This window comes from Coffea eugenioides, chromosome 10, assembly GCF_003713205.1.
Source record: "Coffea eugenioides isolate CCC68of chromosome 10, Ceug_1.0, whole genome shotgun sequence".
In the NCBI taxonomy this organism is placed as follows: Eukaryota; Viridiplantae; Streptophyta; class Magnoliopsida; order Gentianales; family Rubiaceae; genus Coffea; species Coffea eugenioides.
This window is the reverse complement of record NC_040044.1, coordinates 16,994,299-17,009,974: the sequence shown is the minus strand read 5'-3', so window position 1 is coordinate 17,009,974 and position 15,676 is coordinate 16,994,299. Positions and strand designations below refer to the sequence as shown.

Sequence of the window (15,676 nt, the reverse complement as noted above, 5' to 3'; positions counted from 1 at the left end):
ACCACAAACCAAGCCATGACCTCCACCATAACCCCTAACAGCAATAGCAATCTTAATGTAATATTTGACTCCACATATGATATTAAAAAATGATAATTTATTTCCATAAACTTCAGCAATTCAACAGCACATAACATTCCTCCACCCAGGGAATCTCGTTAACAGCAGAAATCCAGGAATTTTGGGAGGTTGAATATTCCTCGGTACCCATCATCACCTTAAAGATCTAGAATTCCCAAGGAGATAATGGTGGAATTTTCTGTCCAGATGCCACTCCACAAGTTTATAAATACAGTACTGAGCTTCAGGAAGTATTCTAAGATGAACATCTTTCCTATTAGAGAAATTTATAAGTACCATCTTGCAAATTCTCCTTCCAAATTCATGGATACAAGAAATTCACCAAAAGTAATTTCACATGATATTATTGATGCTACTGGCATCTACTAATCATATTCATTTTTGCAGGCAATTAGTAAAGAGAGACGACAGTTTATTAGTGGAGCTGGAAAATCCACTCCCATGGCATCATAGATATCAAGTCTGGAAGATATGCACAACCTCACTGTTGAAGAAAGGAGAGAGACAGAAGGAACTTCAGCAAGAAGATCAAGGTGCATACAATCAAATATAACTATATGCATGTACAACTTTTGATTACCAACCACACGATGGAGAGTAAGCATCTTTCCTTGTCAATAAAGGAGAGTCTCTTCCTGGTCGAGTTCACGCATGCCAACTTCTACTAAATCGTCAGGCTTCACGTCAATATACAACACCACAAGGTGTCCATTAAATTGAAAACATCCGCTTCATTGTCAAGTCCTTTTTCTATTAAAAGCTGCATGAAATTCATTGGAAGCCAAATACATCTAGAAAAGATGTTCACAAGCTTCTTTTATGAGCATAGCAGAATTCATGCCTGAATAACATTTAGCATACTGATATGGAAAAACCAACATGCAGTATGCATGTCGAAAAAACACTGACAGACAGCAGGCCTTGTGTTAGAGGAAGGTTTTCAATGATGAATTGGTCATCAATAGAACTGCCTGTAGCATTGCAACCAAGAAGAGGACATAATGTGGACGTAAATTAAAATTTTCAGTTCACCTATCATCAATAGCATGAATAGTTAAGAGGCAACTATTAGATGTGCCCATTACTAAAATGTACTATTGAATTGGGAATTCGAAAAAATTCTAAAATACTGATATGCAACACTAGTTAGCATACCTGAACAACTATCAGGTAATTGCAATCCAATGAATTTAAGAAAGCCATCAACAATAAGGATCTGCATACCTTCATTGGCATATTCTCAGCTAAAGAAGTTATAAACTGAAACCTACACCTGCTTGCAAAAAGAAAAGTGGAGCGAAAAATTGCAAAACACAACAATTACAAAAACAAAAGAAAAAAAAAAAAAGAATTAACCAGCATATCCTTAATTATATGGAACTGAAAATTCTGATAATTACTGATGACCAGACAAGAAGATGGAATTCACAATGGAAAGTTTCTCAAATCGAAATTCTTGATTGGGGGATTCTGAAATTTAAAAAAAAAAAAACACACAAAAGAAACAAACAGAGAAAAAAGAAATTAAACATAACTTAGAAAACAAAATAGAATCCTATGAGAGATAGCAGGACACTGAGAAAGAAGAACAAAAGCTATACTATGCAGAAGGAAAAAGGAACAAGAATTTCGAACAAATAGCTATTATGATTGTAACGGCTATTCGAGTATTTAGTGGCCCAAATCACATTGACAGTCTTAAAAAAAATTAAACCACTCTAGCCCATGAATCAACCAAACAAAAAACAAAGTCATACCTGGAAAAAAGCCTTACCAGCCTAAAGAGCAAAGAAGAAGGACTTTAAAGTTGATGTACCAAAAGGCCAGAATCTAGAGGAGCCTTTAGGTGAAGTAACCTTTGCAACCATAAGGGAGGAAGCAGAAAGATCACGCATTCAGACCCATGAAAGTAATGGTGACAACACAAACCTAATAGACATTCAATAAGTAATTCCAGATTGCAAAAAACCGGAAACTTTAATAACTGAAATGCTTTAAAAGGATCACAGAGAGACATTAAAGTAATTCCATCCAAGCATCTGCCCATCATTATCATCATCTGATGTGCAACAGCTGCATTGAAATGAAATTAAGGGCAAAAGCATACTTCCAACCCTCCTTGCTCTTACCACCAGTACTCAAAGCTTAAAAAAATACTAAGCCACCTATCTAAAATTACCGAAATACCCCAAAACAAGCAGTCGAAAAGAGATAAATAGTACCAAGCAAACTCTTGTTATATAGCAGAAGGATACTAATTTCAGGTTTGCATTTCCAACTTCACATTAAATGGCCTTCTACCAACAAACTCCTCTTTCAATCACCAAAAGCATGATATATTCAAGGATGCCTTCTCTCTGACAGGTATAGAGCGAGCTTATCCCTCAGAACTGAGGCAGTCTCATCAGCTGAATCACAGACCACCTGTCCATATCCTTGATCATGGTGAAGGGATAATGGCAATTCATCTAGTACCTCATTTCCATGTCAATGATAATATTATGAAGAATGCGACTTACAAGTATAAACCTTGGAAGTTTGTACTTGTCAGATCTCCACATAACTCCATTTATGATCTTCCAGACGTCCTTCAACCTTGCTAATGCTCTCTGTGCCACAGTATGAGTTGCAAAGAGACACTGAAATCAGCTTTCGTTTGTGAAAATTCATTTGCCCGATAAGGAGTTAGAAGCCAAGGCGGCAAGGGATATGCTGAATCACCAATTATATATTCCTGTAATTCAGCTTCTTGGGATTGTCTTACTTTCTTCCCTAACCTCTCTCCATTCTGACATTTGTTATAGAAGGTTGAATACTGTAGCATTGAACTTTCACAAAACTTTCCAGGCAATCCACTGAACGTATCCAGGAACTTCATGTTGGGACCAACTATTGCCTGCAAAGGCATCCTGTGATTCTCCTTCAAATCAAGCCACAAATCAGTTCTTGGCTCAGATGTGGATAACAGCATTACTATATGGGTGGTGTCAATTGCTCCACAACAATTTGGAAGGCCTCTGTTCATACATGGACTTTATCTCCATTAGCTCATTTTCTGTGGAAGGCCATTTTATATGCTGAATCCCGTTCCTTTCAATGGCCTCCAGAAACCTCCAAGTCACTTGAGACAGCATAGAATCATGTGTCCCAGATGAATCACCAGTTCTAATAAGTGAACTACCAGACCTAAGCCTTCTCAAGGCTAAAGCAACTTGATCATGTAGTGACATTGGTTTGCCATTGCTAAAGGCACAATGGGTCTGCATCGTCATCTGCTCCTTTGCACATACATATTCAAAAGTTCTTCTAGACATGTCAAAAATAGATTCAAAGCTATCCAAGCCCTTTGATGGGGATGAATTTAAATTACCTGAAATGTTTGATTGGACTTGTACGACTAGTCAAACATCGGATCAAGAAAATCAAAATTCCAAAAGTGTTTTACTAAAACTCGTCTAAAAGCACAACTGAGGAATGAAAAAAAATTTACACCTCTTATCTTTGGTCTCTGGAGGGAACCATTCAAGAGACATCTTCAGGGCCTCCAGTGGCTGACAAATCAAGTAAAGCAGGAACAGTGGAAGTTTTCGTAAAAGATCAAACTTTAAGCACTTGTACTTCAGAAATGCAAAGGGGGAGGGAGACCAATATTTAAAGTTTTGAACTTCTACCTTTAAAGTTTGATATTTCAGAAAATATGCAATACTTCAAGACAATTGCAATAGCTTCAGAGAAAATTAATGTAAAGCATTAATTAACCAACAGACATAATTAACTAGGAATTCGAAAAATGTACTCAATCTAAAGCACTGATATGCAACACTAATTAGCATACCTAAACAACTGTCAGGTAATTGCAATCCAATGAGTTTAAGAAAGCCATCAGCACTAATGATGCGCATACCTTAATTGGTATATTCTCAGCTAAAAAATTTTTAAACTGAACCTAAACCTGCTTGCACCCCAAAAAAAAAAACTGAAAAATTGTTAAACACAAAAATTCCAAAAAAAAAAAAGAAAGAATTAACCAGCTTATACTCAATTACATGGAACTGAAAATTCTGATAACCAACAACCAGACAAGAAGAGGGAATTCACAATGGAAAGTTTCTCAATTCGAAATTCTTGATTGGGGAACTGTGAAATTTTTAAAAAAACATAAAAGAAGCAAACAACAGAGAAAAAAGAAAATAAACATAACTTAGAACACAAAATAGCATCCTATGAGATTACCAATAAAACTAACAGGACAGTGAGAAAGAAGAACAAAAGCTATACTATGCAGAAGGAAAGAAGAACAAGAATTTCAAACAAATAGCTATTTTGATTGTAATGGCTATTCAAGTAATTAGTGGCCTAATTCACATTAAAGGTCTTAGAAAAAGTTAAACTACTCTTACCTAAGAATTGACCAAGAAACAAAAATGTCATACCTGGAAGAAATCCCTACCAGCCAAAAGAGTAGAGGTGAAGGATGGATATAGTTAATGTAGCAAAAGGCCAGGATCTAAAGGAGGAACCATAAAGTGAAGTAACCATAGCAACCATAAGGGAGGAAAAAGAAAGATCATGCGTTCAGACCCATGAAGTAATGGTGGCAAGACAAACCTAATAGACATTCAATAAGGAATTCCAAATTACAAAAAGCTGGAGACTTTAATAACCGAAATGCTTTAAAAGGCTCACTGAGAGACATTAAAGTAATTCCATCCAAGCATCTGCCCATCATTATAATCATCTGATGTGCAACAGCCACATTGAAACAAAATTAAGGGCAAAAGCATAATTCCAACACTCTTTGCTCTTACCACTAGTACTCAAAGCTAAAAAATACTAAGCCACCTATCTAAAATGACTGAAATACCCCAAAACAAGCAGTCGAAAAGAGATGAATAGTACCAAGCAAACTCTTGTTATACAGCATAAGGACACCAATTTCAGGTTTGCATTTGCAAGTTCACAGTAAATGGCCTTCCACCTATAGCCTTCTCTTTTCAATCATCAAAGGTATGAAATATTCAAGGATGCCTTCTCTCTGACAGGTATAGAGTGAGCTTATCCCTCAGAACTGAGGCAGTCTCATCAGCTGAATTGCAGACCACCTGTCCATATCCTGGATCATGGTGGTGGGATAATGGCATATCATCAAGTACCTCATCTTCCATGTCAATGATAATATTATGGAGAATGCAACAAACAAGTATGAACCTTGGAAGCTTGTGCTTGTCAGGTCTCCACATAACTCCATTTATGATCTTCCAGACGTCCTTCAACCTTGCTAATGCTCTCTGTGCCACAATATGAGTTGCAAAGAGACGCTTATTGAAATCAGCTTTCGTTTGTGAAAGTTCTTTTCCCTGATAAGGAGTCAGAAGCCAAGGCAGCAACGGATACGCTGAATCACCAATTATATATTCCTGCAATTCAGCTTCTTCGGATAGTCTTACTTTCTTCCCTAACCTCTCTCCATTCTGACATTTGTTATAGAAGCTTGAATACCGTATCAGTGAACTTTCACTAAACATTCCAGGCAATCCACTGAATACATCCAGGAACTTCATGTTGGGACCAACTATTGCCTGCAAAGGCATACTGTGATTCTCCTTTGAATCCAACCATACATCAGTTCTTGGCTCAGATGTCGATAACAGCATTACGATATGAGTGGTGTCAATTGCTCCACAACAATTTGGAAGGCCTCGAATCTGTTCAAATTTGGACTTTATCTCCATTAGCTCATTTTCTGTGGAAGGCCATCTGATATGCTGAATTCCCTTCCTCTCAATGGCCTCCACAAACCTCCAAGTCACTTGAGACACCGTAGAATGATGTGTCCCAAATGAATCACCAATTGTAATAAGTGAACTACCAGAACTAAGTCTTCTCAAGGCTAAAGCAACTTGATCATATAGTGACATTGGCTTACCATTGCTAAAAGCACAATGAGTCTTCACCATCATGTGCTCCCTTGCAAGCGAACATACATATTCAAAAGTTTTTCTAGACATGTTGAACATAGATTCAAAGCTATCCAAGCCCTTTGACGGAGATGAATTTAGATTACCTGCATGCCAGGGGGTTGAAAGAAAAATAAACAACAGAAAACAAAAAGCATATTTCAGAAATGATAGAAAAACTTCAACTATCCATGATTTAAAAGTTCATGATTTTCCTTTTGGTATGTCACAAAGCTTTTGTTGATGCTGGATTTGTAGGAGTGTCATACAAAGACAGTGCACTTAAACCACATCAGGGGCACATACTGTTATCTCTCTTCAGACAGAAGGATCAACATTGCAAGTCAGCATATGGAGAAACATGCATTTTGGGGAGGAATGAGGTACTGAATATGCTTGATCATACATGTTCCTGAAATATGTCTTTGCAGAATGTACAAAGGATAGAAGAAATTTAGAACTCCAAATCCCATCCCACCCCTGTCCCCCCAATCCTAGAAGGCAAGAAGAAAAATAAAGTGGTGCATGTCCATTTCATACATGCAATCTGTCTGTTCAGAAAGTAACTGGTAATAATTTAGTGCAATTGTTCACAGCCTTGAACTCTTCTAATTGGCCATTCCACTCTGATGTCTTTAAAAATTGCTAGCATTGAACTTCTGTTCTAGCATGTTTACAAAAAAACTGAAGATTTGACGTGGCATTCTTTCTGGATACATCAGCTGGGAAAAAGACACTGGTCTTTATCTTTTTGTAACTCCTAGAGCTATCAGCTTCACATGTGTATAGGGAGCATCCCTTTGACATGTTGGACAGTGACAACTGATGAATGATCAGAACATAAAAAGAAACGTGCCAGTTCATTGTTTAAGCAAGCCAGATGTATTAACATTTTATATAAAGAAAGCCTAGAGCAGTATATTACAGCATCATGCATTAAAGAAAGGCAGGACAAAGTAGAGGCAGACCAATAAGATTTAGTATGGATAAAAAACTAATAGCAACTCAAGCAAAAAAAATAACCTTAGATGGTCACCCTTACACCCCTTTTTAAACCTATACTAGGGTATATGTCTACAATTATGTTCACACGTAATTCGCACACAGGAGATCTAATAAGAAGAATAAGAAGAACGGAAACCAAATTAAATGATAAACAACAGATAGCCAGTACACCAAAGTTCAATTTTCCTCTTTTTGATTCTTTATAGATATGATTGTTTCTTATCAGAACTTTCCGAACACTGCTATTGCTCCAAAAACTACAAGCATCTGCATCGTTAGGGAAGGGAGAATAAATTAGTTGGAGAACCAAATAATAGCAAATATGCCCATTGGAGAGAGATGGGAAGAAAAGAACCACAGACCATTTATGTCAAGTTCAATGCTTATCAAAATGCTTAAGCAAACGATTTCTTGTTCTGCTAAAAGGGACTTACCTTTCAAAGGCAATCAGTCTTAATTAGATACTAACACTTACCAGTCCATCTTCTTTAGTAGCTGATCAAACAAAACTATCTTTATGCTCTTTCTCACTGGATCCATAATAATTAATAAAATGAAATATGGGGATGAATCAAACTTCATACAGACCACCAAATTGGGGATGTCTCCTGAACCGATTAACAATGCATTCTCGGAATAATGAGACATAATTGCCATGATTAGATAAAGCACAAGTCAATCAAATTACCGTCATTCCAATTAATCCAAGATGTCACAATCGAATTTTGCGTTGATTACAACTGCAGTATATCACGAGTGATCATGTAACAAAACTAAAATGGCTTACATAACTAAAAAAAAAAAAAACCCAATGAACCACAAAAGTATTAATATATTGGAACTGATAACACAAATTAAACTGAACATACTCGCAATCTTCTTGGCTAAAGCATCAAACCAATCAGCAGAGGCCTCCTCTGAAGACCCAGAAGCAATATTGCTTGGTTCCATTTTCTTGTCTACTTTCCTCTTCTTGTGGACTCTTATAGGACCCATGAGCACAAAAAGAACAATTCAATAAAAATTGAAAAATCCCACTAGCCTCGAAAGCCAAAACTGCAACAATGGAAGCAAATTAATTCAACCCAACAGAAAAAGAAAACAGATGCCCATTTATTGCATAACAAAAATATACAACAGGGAACCAACGGAGATACCATACAAGACATGCCGAGCTGTGTTGATTAAAGTGGGATGGATGCCCACATATGTTATAGAGAAGAATAATTGCCATATGCCAATATTCTGGCTGCTCTTGACTACCGTTCACTTTTCCAGCTTTGGTCCTTCAAAACGTATAAATTATTAGGAGAGAACTAATTCTTTTAAAATTCTATTAGCAGGAGAAGGCAATTATTTTAGCCATCTAAAAGATGTTTACACATTGACAGATGCAAAACATAGGGTATAGTAGTTAAGTTCTAAATTGGCTATATGTGTAAGCTCCAACTGCAACAAATTCGAAGAATCATGCCACGGGCCCAATCTCTGCATTTTGAATAGACGAATGTAAAAGGAGGGAAAATGAATTGAAACTTCTTTGCAGATCTGATTGCACCAAAGAGTTAGAGCTGCCATTTGGATACATAGGATTGAGAAACGAATAATTGCTGTGCATATAGGAGGAAGCACTTTTTACCTACCAAAAAAAAGAGATGTAATAGACAAATTGTAAATTGGCTACACAGGTTTGCGAGATGTAATTTTCAAATATTAGTGGTACTTCAAAGTGGTCCATATCAAATAAAGTTCCACAGAGTAGACCACAATTGATATTTTACTACTGAATATGTAGCATAATTTTAGTAACAAAACAGCTGCTCTTTAACACCTTTTTCTTGAAAATCAAGAAAGAGGATATGTTGATTGATTCCAAAAAAATAACAAGGCCTTATTAGATTTGAGCTAATGCTCTTAAACAGACGTATCCTACTTACCCCTGAATTTTCTGCCTTCTAATCAAGTTTCACCAAAGCCTCTACGAGCTGCACATCCTGGAGTTACCCAGGAAAGTAAATTAAAGAATCTTTTTTCAGGAGCATTCCTTATTAGAAATCTCTTGTCAGGGAGAAGTAAAAGAAAAAGTCATACAGATGACATGTAACATAAGGAAAACTAAATTTTCTAAGGACAAAACAAAATTAACATCCTAGAGGGCAAAAGGAACATAAAAACACTAAATTGCAAGTGCCATAATGCAGAATGATAAGGACAGAATTATCAATTAAAAAATGGCATCGATATCAAAACAGAATTCGACCTACAATGTTCACAAGAAATATTTCATAAATAATAATTTACCCATTTACATAACAAACCATTTTCTTATTAGAGCAATCTAATACTGTAAAAGTTTGTGAATCTGGTAATAAAATATAACATGCTGAACGCTGAATCCTTCTTCAAAAAGCATCTTCAGATAAAAACTTTTCACTCCACAGACAGGCTTAAAGGCCAACAGCCTCAAAATGAATGCTGAAAACAAGAAGAAATGCAAATTTGGATAATCTGGCAAAAGGGCAAAGATTTTACGTTTTAACAACAGAGAAACACCAAACCATGAATTAGCCAACAGCTTTATTAATCTAAACTAAGTCTGAAACAATTCGTAACCTTAGCTCAGAATACAAAACAACTTCAAACAAAGCATGCCAATCCATAATAAGGGTTCTCAAAGTTTAAACAAAAAAGAAGGGAGACAGAGAGAGGTCTCAAACTAAAAAAAAATTTCAAAAAATTCAAACCAATCCATAAAAAGAGGTCTCAGTTTTAAACAAGAAAACTAAATTAAGGGAAGAGTTGGGGTCTAAAATTAATCAAACTACCTCTTCAACCAACGGAATTCTAAATTATTCAGGGAATCAACCTCCTTGCAAGTAGGACACTCCGCTACGAGAAAGAAGTAGATACGAAAGATGAAGAATATACTTGGGCAGCTGAAACTTCAAGAGCCTTCACCGATTTCTTATTTGCAAATAAATCAGCACTGGTGAAAAAAAAAAGCCATAGCCATAGCTTTTAAGTAAAATTGACCTTGAAAGTGCACAAACTACAAGTTCAAATCAATTTTAGTTGATTATAAATTCATACCTTGCATATGCATATTCTCACAGCTATGCATTAAGTTTACAGCAAATTATTCGCAATTCCTTCTTCTTCTTCTTCTTCTTCCTTCTTACACAACATGAGACACCTGAAATGTCAAAAGAACTTAACTGGTGGAAAATGGTTTCTTTTTCTTCTCATGCTTTAGTTCTTCAATCTCAGAGTGCTACTCCTATGCAGGAAACCCAAAATGAACACGTAAAGCCATCAAAAGTTTCAAAATCAATTTCATTCATGCAATGAGATAAAATGAAAAGATGACTTCTCCTTGTTTGACCTCCCAAAAGGAGCTCAAATGCACACACACACCCAAGATTTTTCATTTATGAGAAAAATAAGATAATGCCTCCCATTAGAATACTCACTTTAATGATCCAAGTCAGCCAATTGCATGTGAAGCTTGTTTAGGTAGCCAAGCACTCAAGCCCTGCTTTGACTAAAGTTAGCATCAATAAGGGTAGAAGAAGTTCCAATTACTTATGCATCTTTGACAGGAGTGAAAGTAGTTCAGAAAAGATTGTATAAGCAGATTTCAAACTCAAAAATAAAATGCCAACAGAACTAATAGCAGAGAGTTAGCATCAGAGATGAAACAAGATTCCATGTCCGAAAAACTCAAAACAGCAGCAGTGGAACATATCTACCTCAAACAAAGCCTCTAAGCATATCATTCAATGATAGCCTATCAAGTTAACTAAGATATTGAATACAAAGGTTACTCTAAACGAAAATCTAAATTTTTACTGTAGAGGTGGTTTTTTGGAATTACGATGGCATTCTAATCAAGATCACAAAGGCAAGCAGCATTCAATCCCCAAAAACATAACCATCTCAAACACAATGCTTGAAGAACTTGTTTTCGAGTGCAGAAATTTCAATAATACAAGAATTTAATAGCAAATGTAAGTTTTTTCTTTGTTGTGTAAAAAAAGGCTAAAAGTAAACATTTAAACTGGAAAAACAAAATGTGATGCACTTTAAGGAAGATTCAAAAGAATTACGATGGCATATACTAATGTTTGGTAGAAACAAAAGGGATAAGAAAGCTGAGTGTACATACTTAAGCTCACAAAAGGAGCTCAAACAATTTGAATCGACCAGCTCAGATTGGTTGCTAAAATTTCACTACAATTTCTATCTTTTCAGACCCTCAGAATTCCTCACTTCATCATATCCATTGTGAGTTCAAGCAAAATAACCCAACAATATCCTTCACGAGGTAACAACAAATTGTAGAGTTAATGAGACAAAAACTCATTAAAATCAGAGCCAAACAAAATCAGCGCTTCCAAGATTTTTTGACAATCTTCTGGTTACTAGCTTACCAAGAAACAATCTCTATTTTCATTTTTTTTTCCATAGTTTGTGGAGAAGTTCCACACAAACATTTTCTGGTTTGTCCAGCCGGGAAAACAGAGTATTTTGGAAGAAATAGATGGAGCTTCATAGGCTAGCTGCCAAACAAAAAAACTAGAGAACACATACAAATATGATAAGAAAACAATGGGCACTCACCGATTGACTTCCAAAATTGCAGCAGTTAGTTCACAATCAGCAAAGCGGGGCGGGGAGAGAGAACGAGGGGTATTGAAACCTGTGCTGAGGGAGCGAGGAAATGAGGAGGAAAACTTAATAATTACAAATCATCCCCTTAACGTATATCATAATACTTAGTTTACCCACTAACTTTTTTTTATGCTTCACTCTCAATTCGCAAGATGAAGCTAACCCTTTTGGGTCCATTTGGTTCATGCGATTACACCGAATTGAATTAATCATGCTATATCATCCCATGTTTGGTTGCACTATGAAATGACAAATTCTACATAATCGAATTAATCCCCTATACATGGGATAAATAATTCCATGAAAAATGTGGTATTAGTCATCTCAGGGTCCGTTTGGTTCACGGACTAGATGAGATACGATAACTCATCCTCGGATTATTCATTCTAGATTGAGTCATCCCCGGATAAATAATCCAAGTTATCTAGTGATATGAAATATGGGCCGCTTATGGGCCATGTTTCGGGCTGCAAGAGAATGAATCTTTTAGTAATAGTTTAGTAGTTTATTTTTCAGATTTCTATTTTATTTGGTAGGAATAAGTTTGGTCCAAGACCTCATGTTGAGTTGGATCCGATTTATAGAGTCTAGGCTCACTATTACTTAAGTTGGTTAATTAGCTTTTATTGGGTTATGTTGGGCCAGCTTAAAGCCTTCATTGGGTCGATTATAAGCTGTCCATTAGTTAGCCCTAACTATGATTAGTGAGTCATTAGTTTAGTTGTCAAATCGAATAAGGAAACTTGCATTGTTACCAACTTAGATTAGGTTTGCTTCTTTGTAAGGCTATAAATAGCCAAGCTTTGATAATTTAAGGGGTAGACACTTTTATCATAAAATACTTGAGAGAATTTTCTCCATCACTTTCGAGCAACCCTTGAACAACTTAGAGTTATACTCTAGTGTTCTTGTTCGGCTTATCAATTCAAGAATCGCACTTGAATTGTGGCGCCTTCTACACTTGCCTGAGGTTCACTAATTCGTTTGATTACGGGTTGAGATAGTATCAACAAGTTCGTAGTCACGGGGATTAGAGGGGTCGTAGGGTTTTCGCTGCCACCGTTTCTTGCATCCGACGTCAAATCCAACAAGCGATCTTGGGTCGCGTATCTCCTCACCAACGAGATTCGTATCATCTAGTGTTTGGTTGGTTCTCAATTGGATAGGATACGTTGGAAAATAATCCTATCCCACTAATGATCAAAACAGGGAATTCAAATTGTGGGTATACCATTGTTTAACCTCACAAGATCTAATCCAGAGCGTCCATCCGAAGCGCATTGTGGCCCCCATTTCGGCGCTTTCAATTGGGAATGTACTTTGCATTTCGCATGGGGAGTTTTCGATTCATCCGCGAACTGGAATCTTGTGAGGTTAAATAGTGGTATACTCACAATTTGAATTCACTTCAAATTGTTTGTGCGAGGCCCAGTTACGTTTGAAACGACTCAAAAATCAAGATCACGCATCACCTGTCCAAGAAGAAGAAGCGAACCACTAGAATTAGGTTCGCGTGTAGCTGTTGCCTGCTGCACAACAATGGATGCAATAAGGGACACCACATTCTCACCATTGATGCGACAAGGAAGTTATTCTTGAGATAAGGGAATACGATTAGGGTTATCAATGTATGGGCTACTTATATTCAGGCCCAACATATTTTTAATTTATTAATCAGATGGGTCAATCAAATGTTAACTAGGACTCGCATCAGGCCCAATTAATTATTGTCAATCAAATATTCTCAATTTATTGAGTCAATGAGTCATTTCAAACATAAGAAGCCACCAGAACCATACGTGCCTCTTTTCCCTTGAATTGAAATATCAACAGTGATCTGTCCACAGTGCTTTCTCAACAGTGTCGAGAGGGCCCGCAGAGCGGGCAAGCAATTTGAAGGGAATTCAAATTGTGGGTATACCACTGTTTAACCTCACAAGGTCCAATCCGGACCGTCCATCCGAATAAAATAATCTAATATTATTTAATAAAATAATCTAATAAATAATTTAATATTTATAAATTTTATTAAAATAGAATAGTTTAAAACTTTATAATTATAAAGTAAATCAAGTGTTTTGATATATAAAAATTCGCATTCAATCAAACTTAGCTCATTCGAGCCCTTAAAAATAGATTTTGACCAAACTTTTGAACATAAATTTGAAATTCAATTAAATAATGGGTCAAGTTTTGGCTAAATTAAGGCTAAATTGATTAAAATCTAACTCATTTAAGAGCATTCAATGAGCCAAACTCAGGTTAATATAGAAGATTTTTCTTTGGATCGAGTTTAAGTTTATTGAAGTCCTTATTCACAAAGTCCAATTGATAAGATTATATATTTATATAAATTTCGTTTAGAAAATAAGGTTAGTAAGGGTAATTTAGTCCAAGGGCAATATAGTCTTTCTATTATGATGTTAGTATGGCAAATTAGTCAAAAATTTTAAATCAATTAATAGGGGTAAGTCAAAATTTTTAAAATAATGAATAGGGGCAAATTAGTCAAAAATTTTAATAGAATTAGTAGGGGCTAATTGGTCTGTTTATTATGATATTATTATGTGAGAGTATGGTTATATAATAGCTAATTTGAATTTGAATCATTCATAAGGATAAATTAGTCCAAATATTATTATATTGGTAGTAGGGGCAAATTAGTCAAAAAATTTTAAAATTAGATAGTAGGGGCAAATTAGTCAATTCATAGTATATTATCATGTGAGAGTAGTATTATATAATTATAAGAGTATAAATTTGTATATTTTATAAGGATAAATTAGTTTAAAATTTTATCATTGTATCTGTTAGTCATCCCAGGATGACTAATCCCATCTCCCCCATGAGATTATTTTATCCCATAAATAGGAGATTAATTGGATTAAGTAAGATGTGTCATTTTATGTATAAAATGCAACCAAACATGAGATGACATAGGATAATTAATCCAATCCTGTGTCATCCCATGAACCAAACGGATCCTCAATGACTAACACATAGGATGAGAAAATTTTAGACTGATTTATCCTTACAAAAAATACAAATTTATACTCTTATAATTATAAAACTCTACTCTCACACGATAATATAATATGAATGGACTAATTTGCCCCAACTAATTAATTTTAAAGTTTTTTGATTAATTTGTCCCTACTACCAACATAACAATATTTGGACTAGTCCATTTGTCCTTATGAATGATTCAAATATATACTAACTATTATATAACTATACTCTCATATAATAATATGATAATAAATGGACTAATTAGCCCTTACTAATTATATTAAAATTTTTTAACTAATTTACCCCTATTCATAATTTTAAAAATTTTGAGTTACCCCTATTAATTAATTAAAATTTTTTGATTAATTTGCCATACTAACATCATAATAGAAGGACTATATTGCCTTTGGACTAAATTGCCCTTACCAAGCTTATTTTCTAAACCAAATTCTATATACATATATAATCTTATCAATTGGGTTTTGTGAATGAGCATTTCAATTAGCTCTAACTCAGTCCAAAGAAAAATCTACTATATTAGCTCGACTTTGTCTCATTTAAAGCTCTTAAGTGAGTTAGGTTTTAATTGATTTAACCCTAATTTAGTCAAAACTTGCCCCATTATATAATTAGATTTCAAATTTAGATTCAAAAATTTGGTCAAAATCTACTTTTAAGGGCTCGAATGGGCTCATTTACTTTATAATTCTAAGGTTTCAAACTACTATATTTTGATAAAAGTTATAAATATTAAAATTCTTATTAAATTATTTTATTAAAAAGAATCTACAAATTAAGGGGTGCTTTGGTCATTAAAATGGTAATTCTACCTCATCTAATCTCCAACCAAATACGAGATAAGATTATTTTCTAGCATATTCTATTTAACGCAGAATCAATCAAACACTAAATACCTTAGATTATTTATTCGGGGATGACTCAATCTAGGATTA

General features: G+C 35.1%; 1 protein-coding gene and 1 pseudogene across 8 annotated transcripts; both read right to left on the bottom strand.

The window, feature by feature from the left end:
• Window positions 1-2,101: 2,101 nt before the first annotated feature.
• Window positions 2,102-3,482, bottom strand: LOC113750860 (annotated as a pseudogene).
• A 1,188-nt stretch (window positions 3,483-4,670) lies between these two features.
• LOC113748691 (protein ALP1-like) lies at window positions 4,671-11,742 on the bottom strand. 8 transcript variants are annotated; one of them, XM_027292224.1, is made up of 9 exons: window positions 11,664-11,718; window positions 10,514-10,584; window positions 10,134-10,236; window positions 9,869-10,029; window positions 8,981-9,037; window positions 8,201-8,329; window positions 7,913-8,099; window positions 6,008-6,145; window positions 4,671-5,890 (listed from the first exon to the last, which is right to left on the bottom strand). In XM_027292224.1, exons 7-9 carry the CDS (start codon window positions 8,037-8,039, stop codon window positions 5,100-5,102), a joined length of 1,056 nt encoding a protein of 351 aa, XP_027148025.1. In that variant the 5' UTR covers window positions 8,040-8,099; window positions 8,201-8,329; window positions 8,981-9,037; window positions 9,869-10,029; window positions 10,134-10,236; window positions 10,514-10,584; window positions 11,664-11,718; the 3' UTR covers window positions 4,671-5,099. The 8 variants fall into 8 exon arrangements, with proteins under 8 accessions (XP_027148025.1, XP_027148021.1, XP_027148019.1 ...); XM_027292220.1 differs by having other exon boundaries at window positions 4,671-6,145; window positions 10,134-10,320; window positions 10,514-10,575; window positions 11,664-11,742; XM_027292218.1 differs by having other exon boundaries at window positions 4,671-6,145; window positions 10,514-10,575; window positions 11,664-11,742.
• Window positions 11,743-15,676: the final 3,934 nt, after the last annotated feature.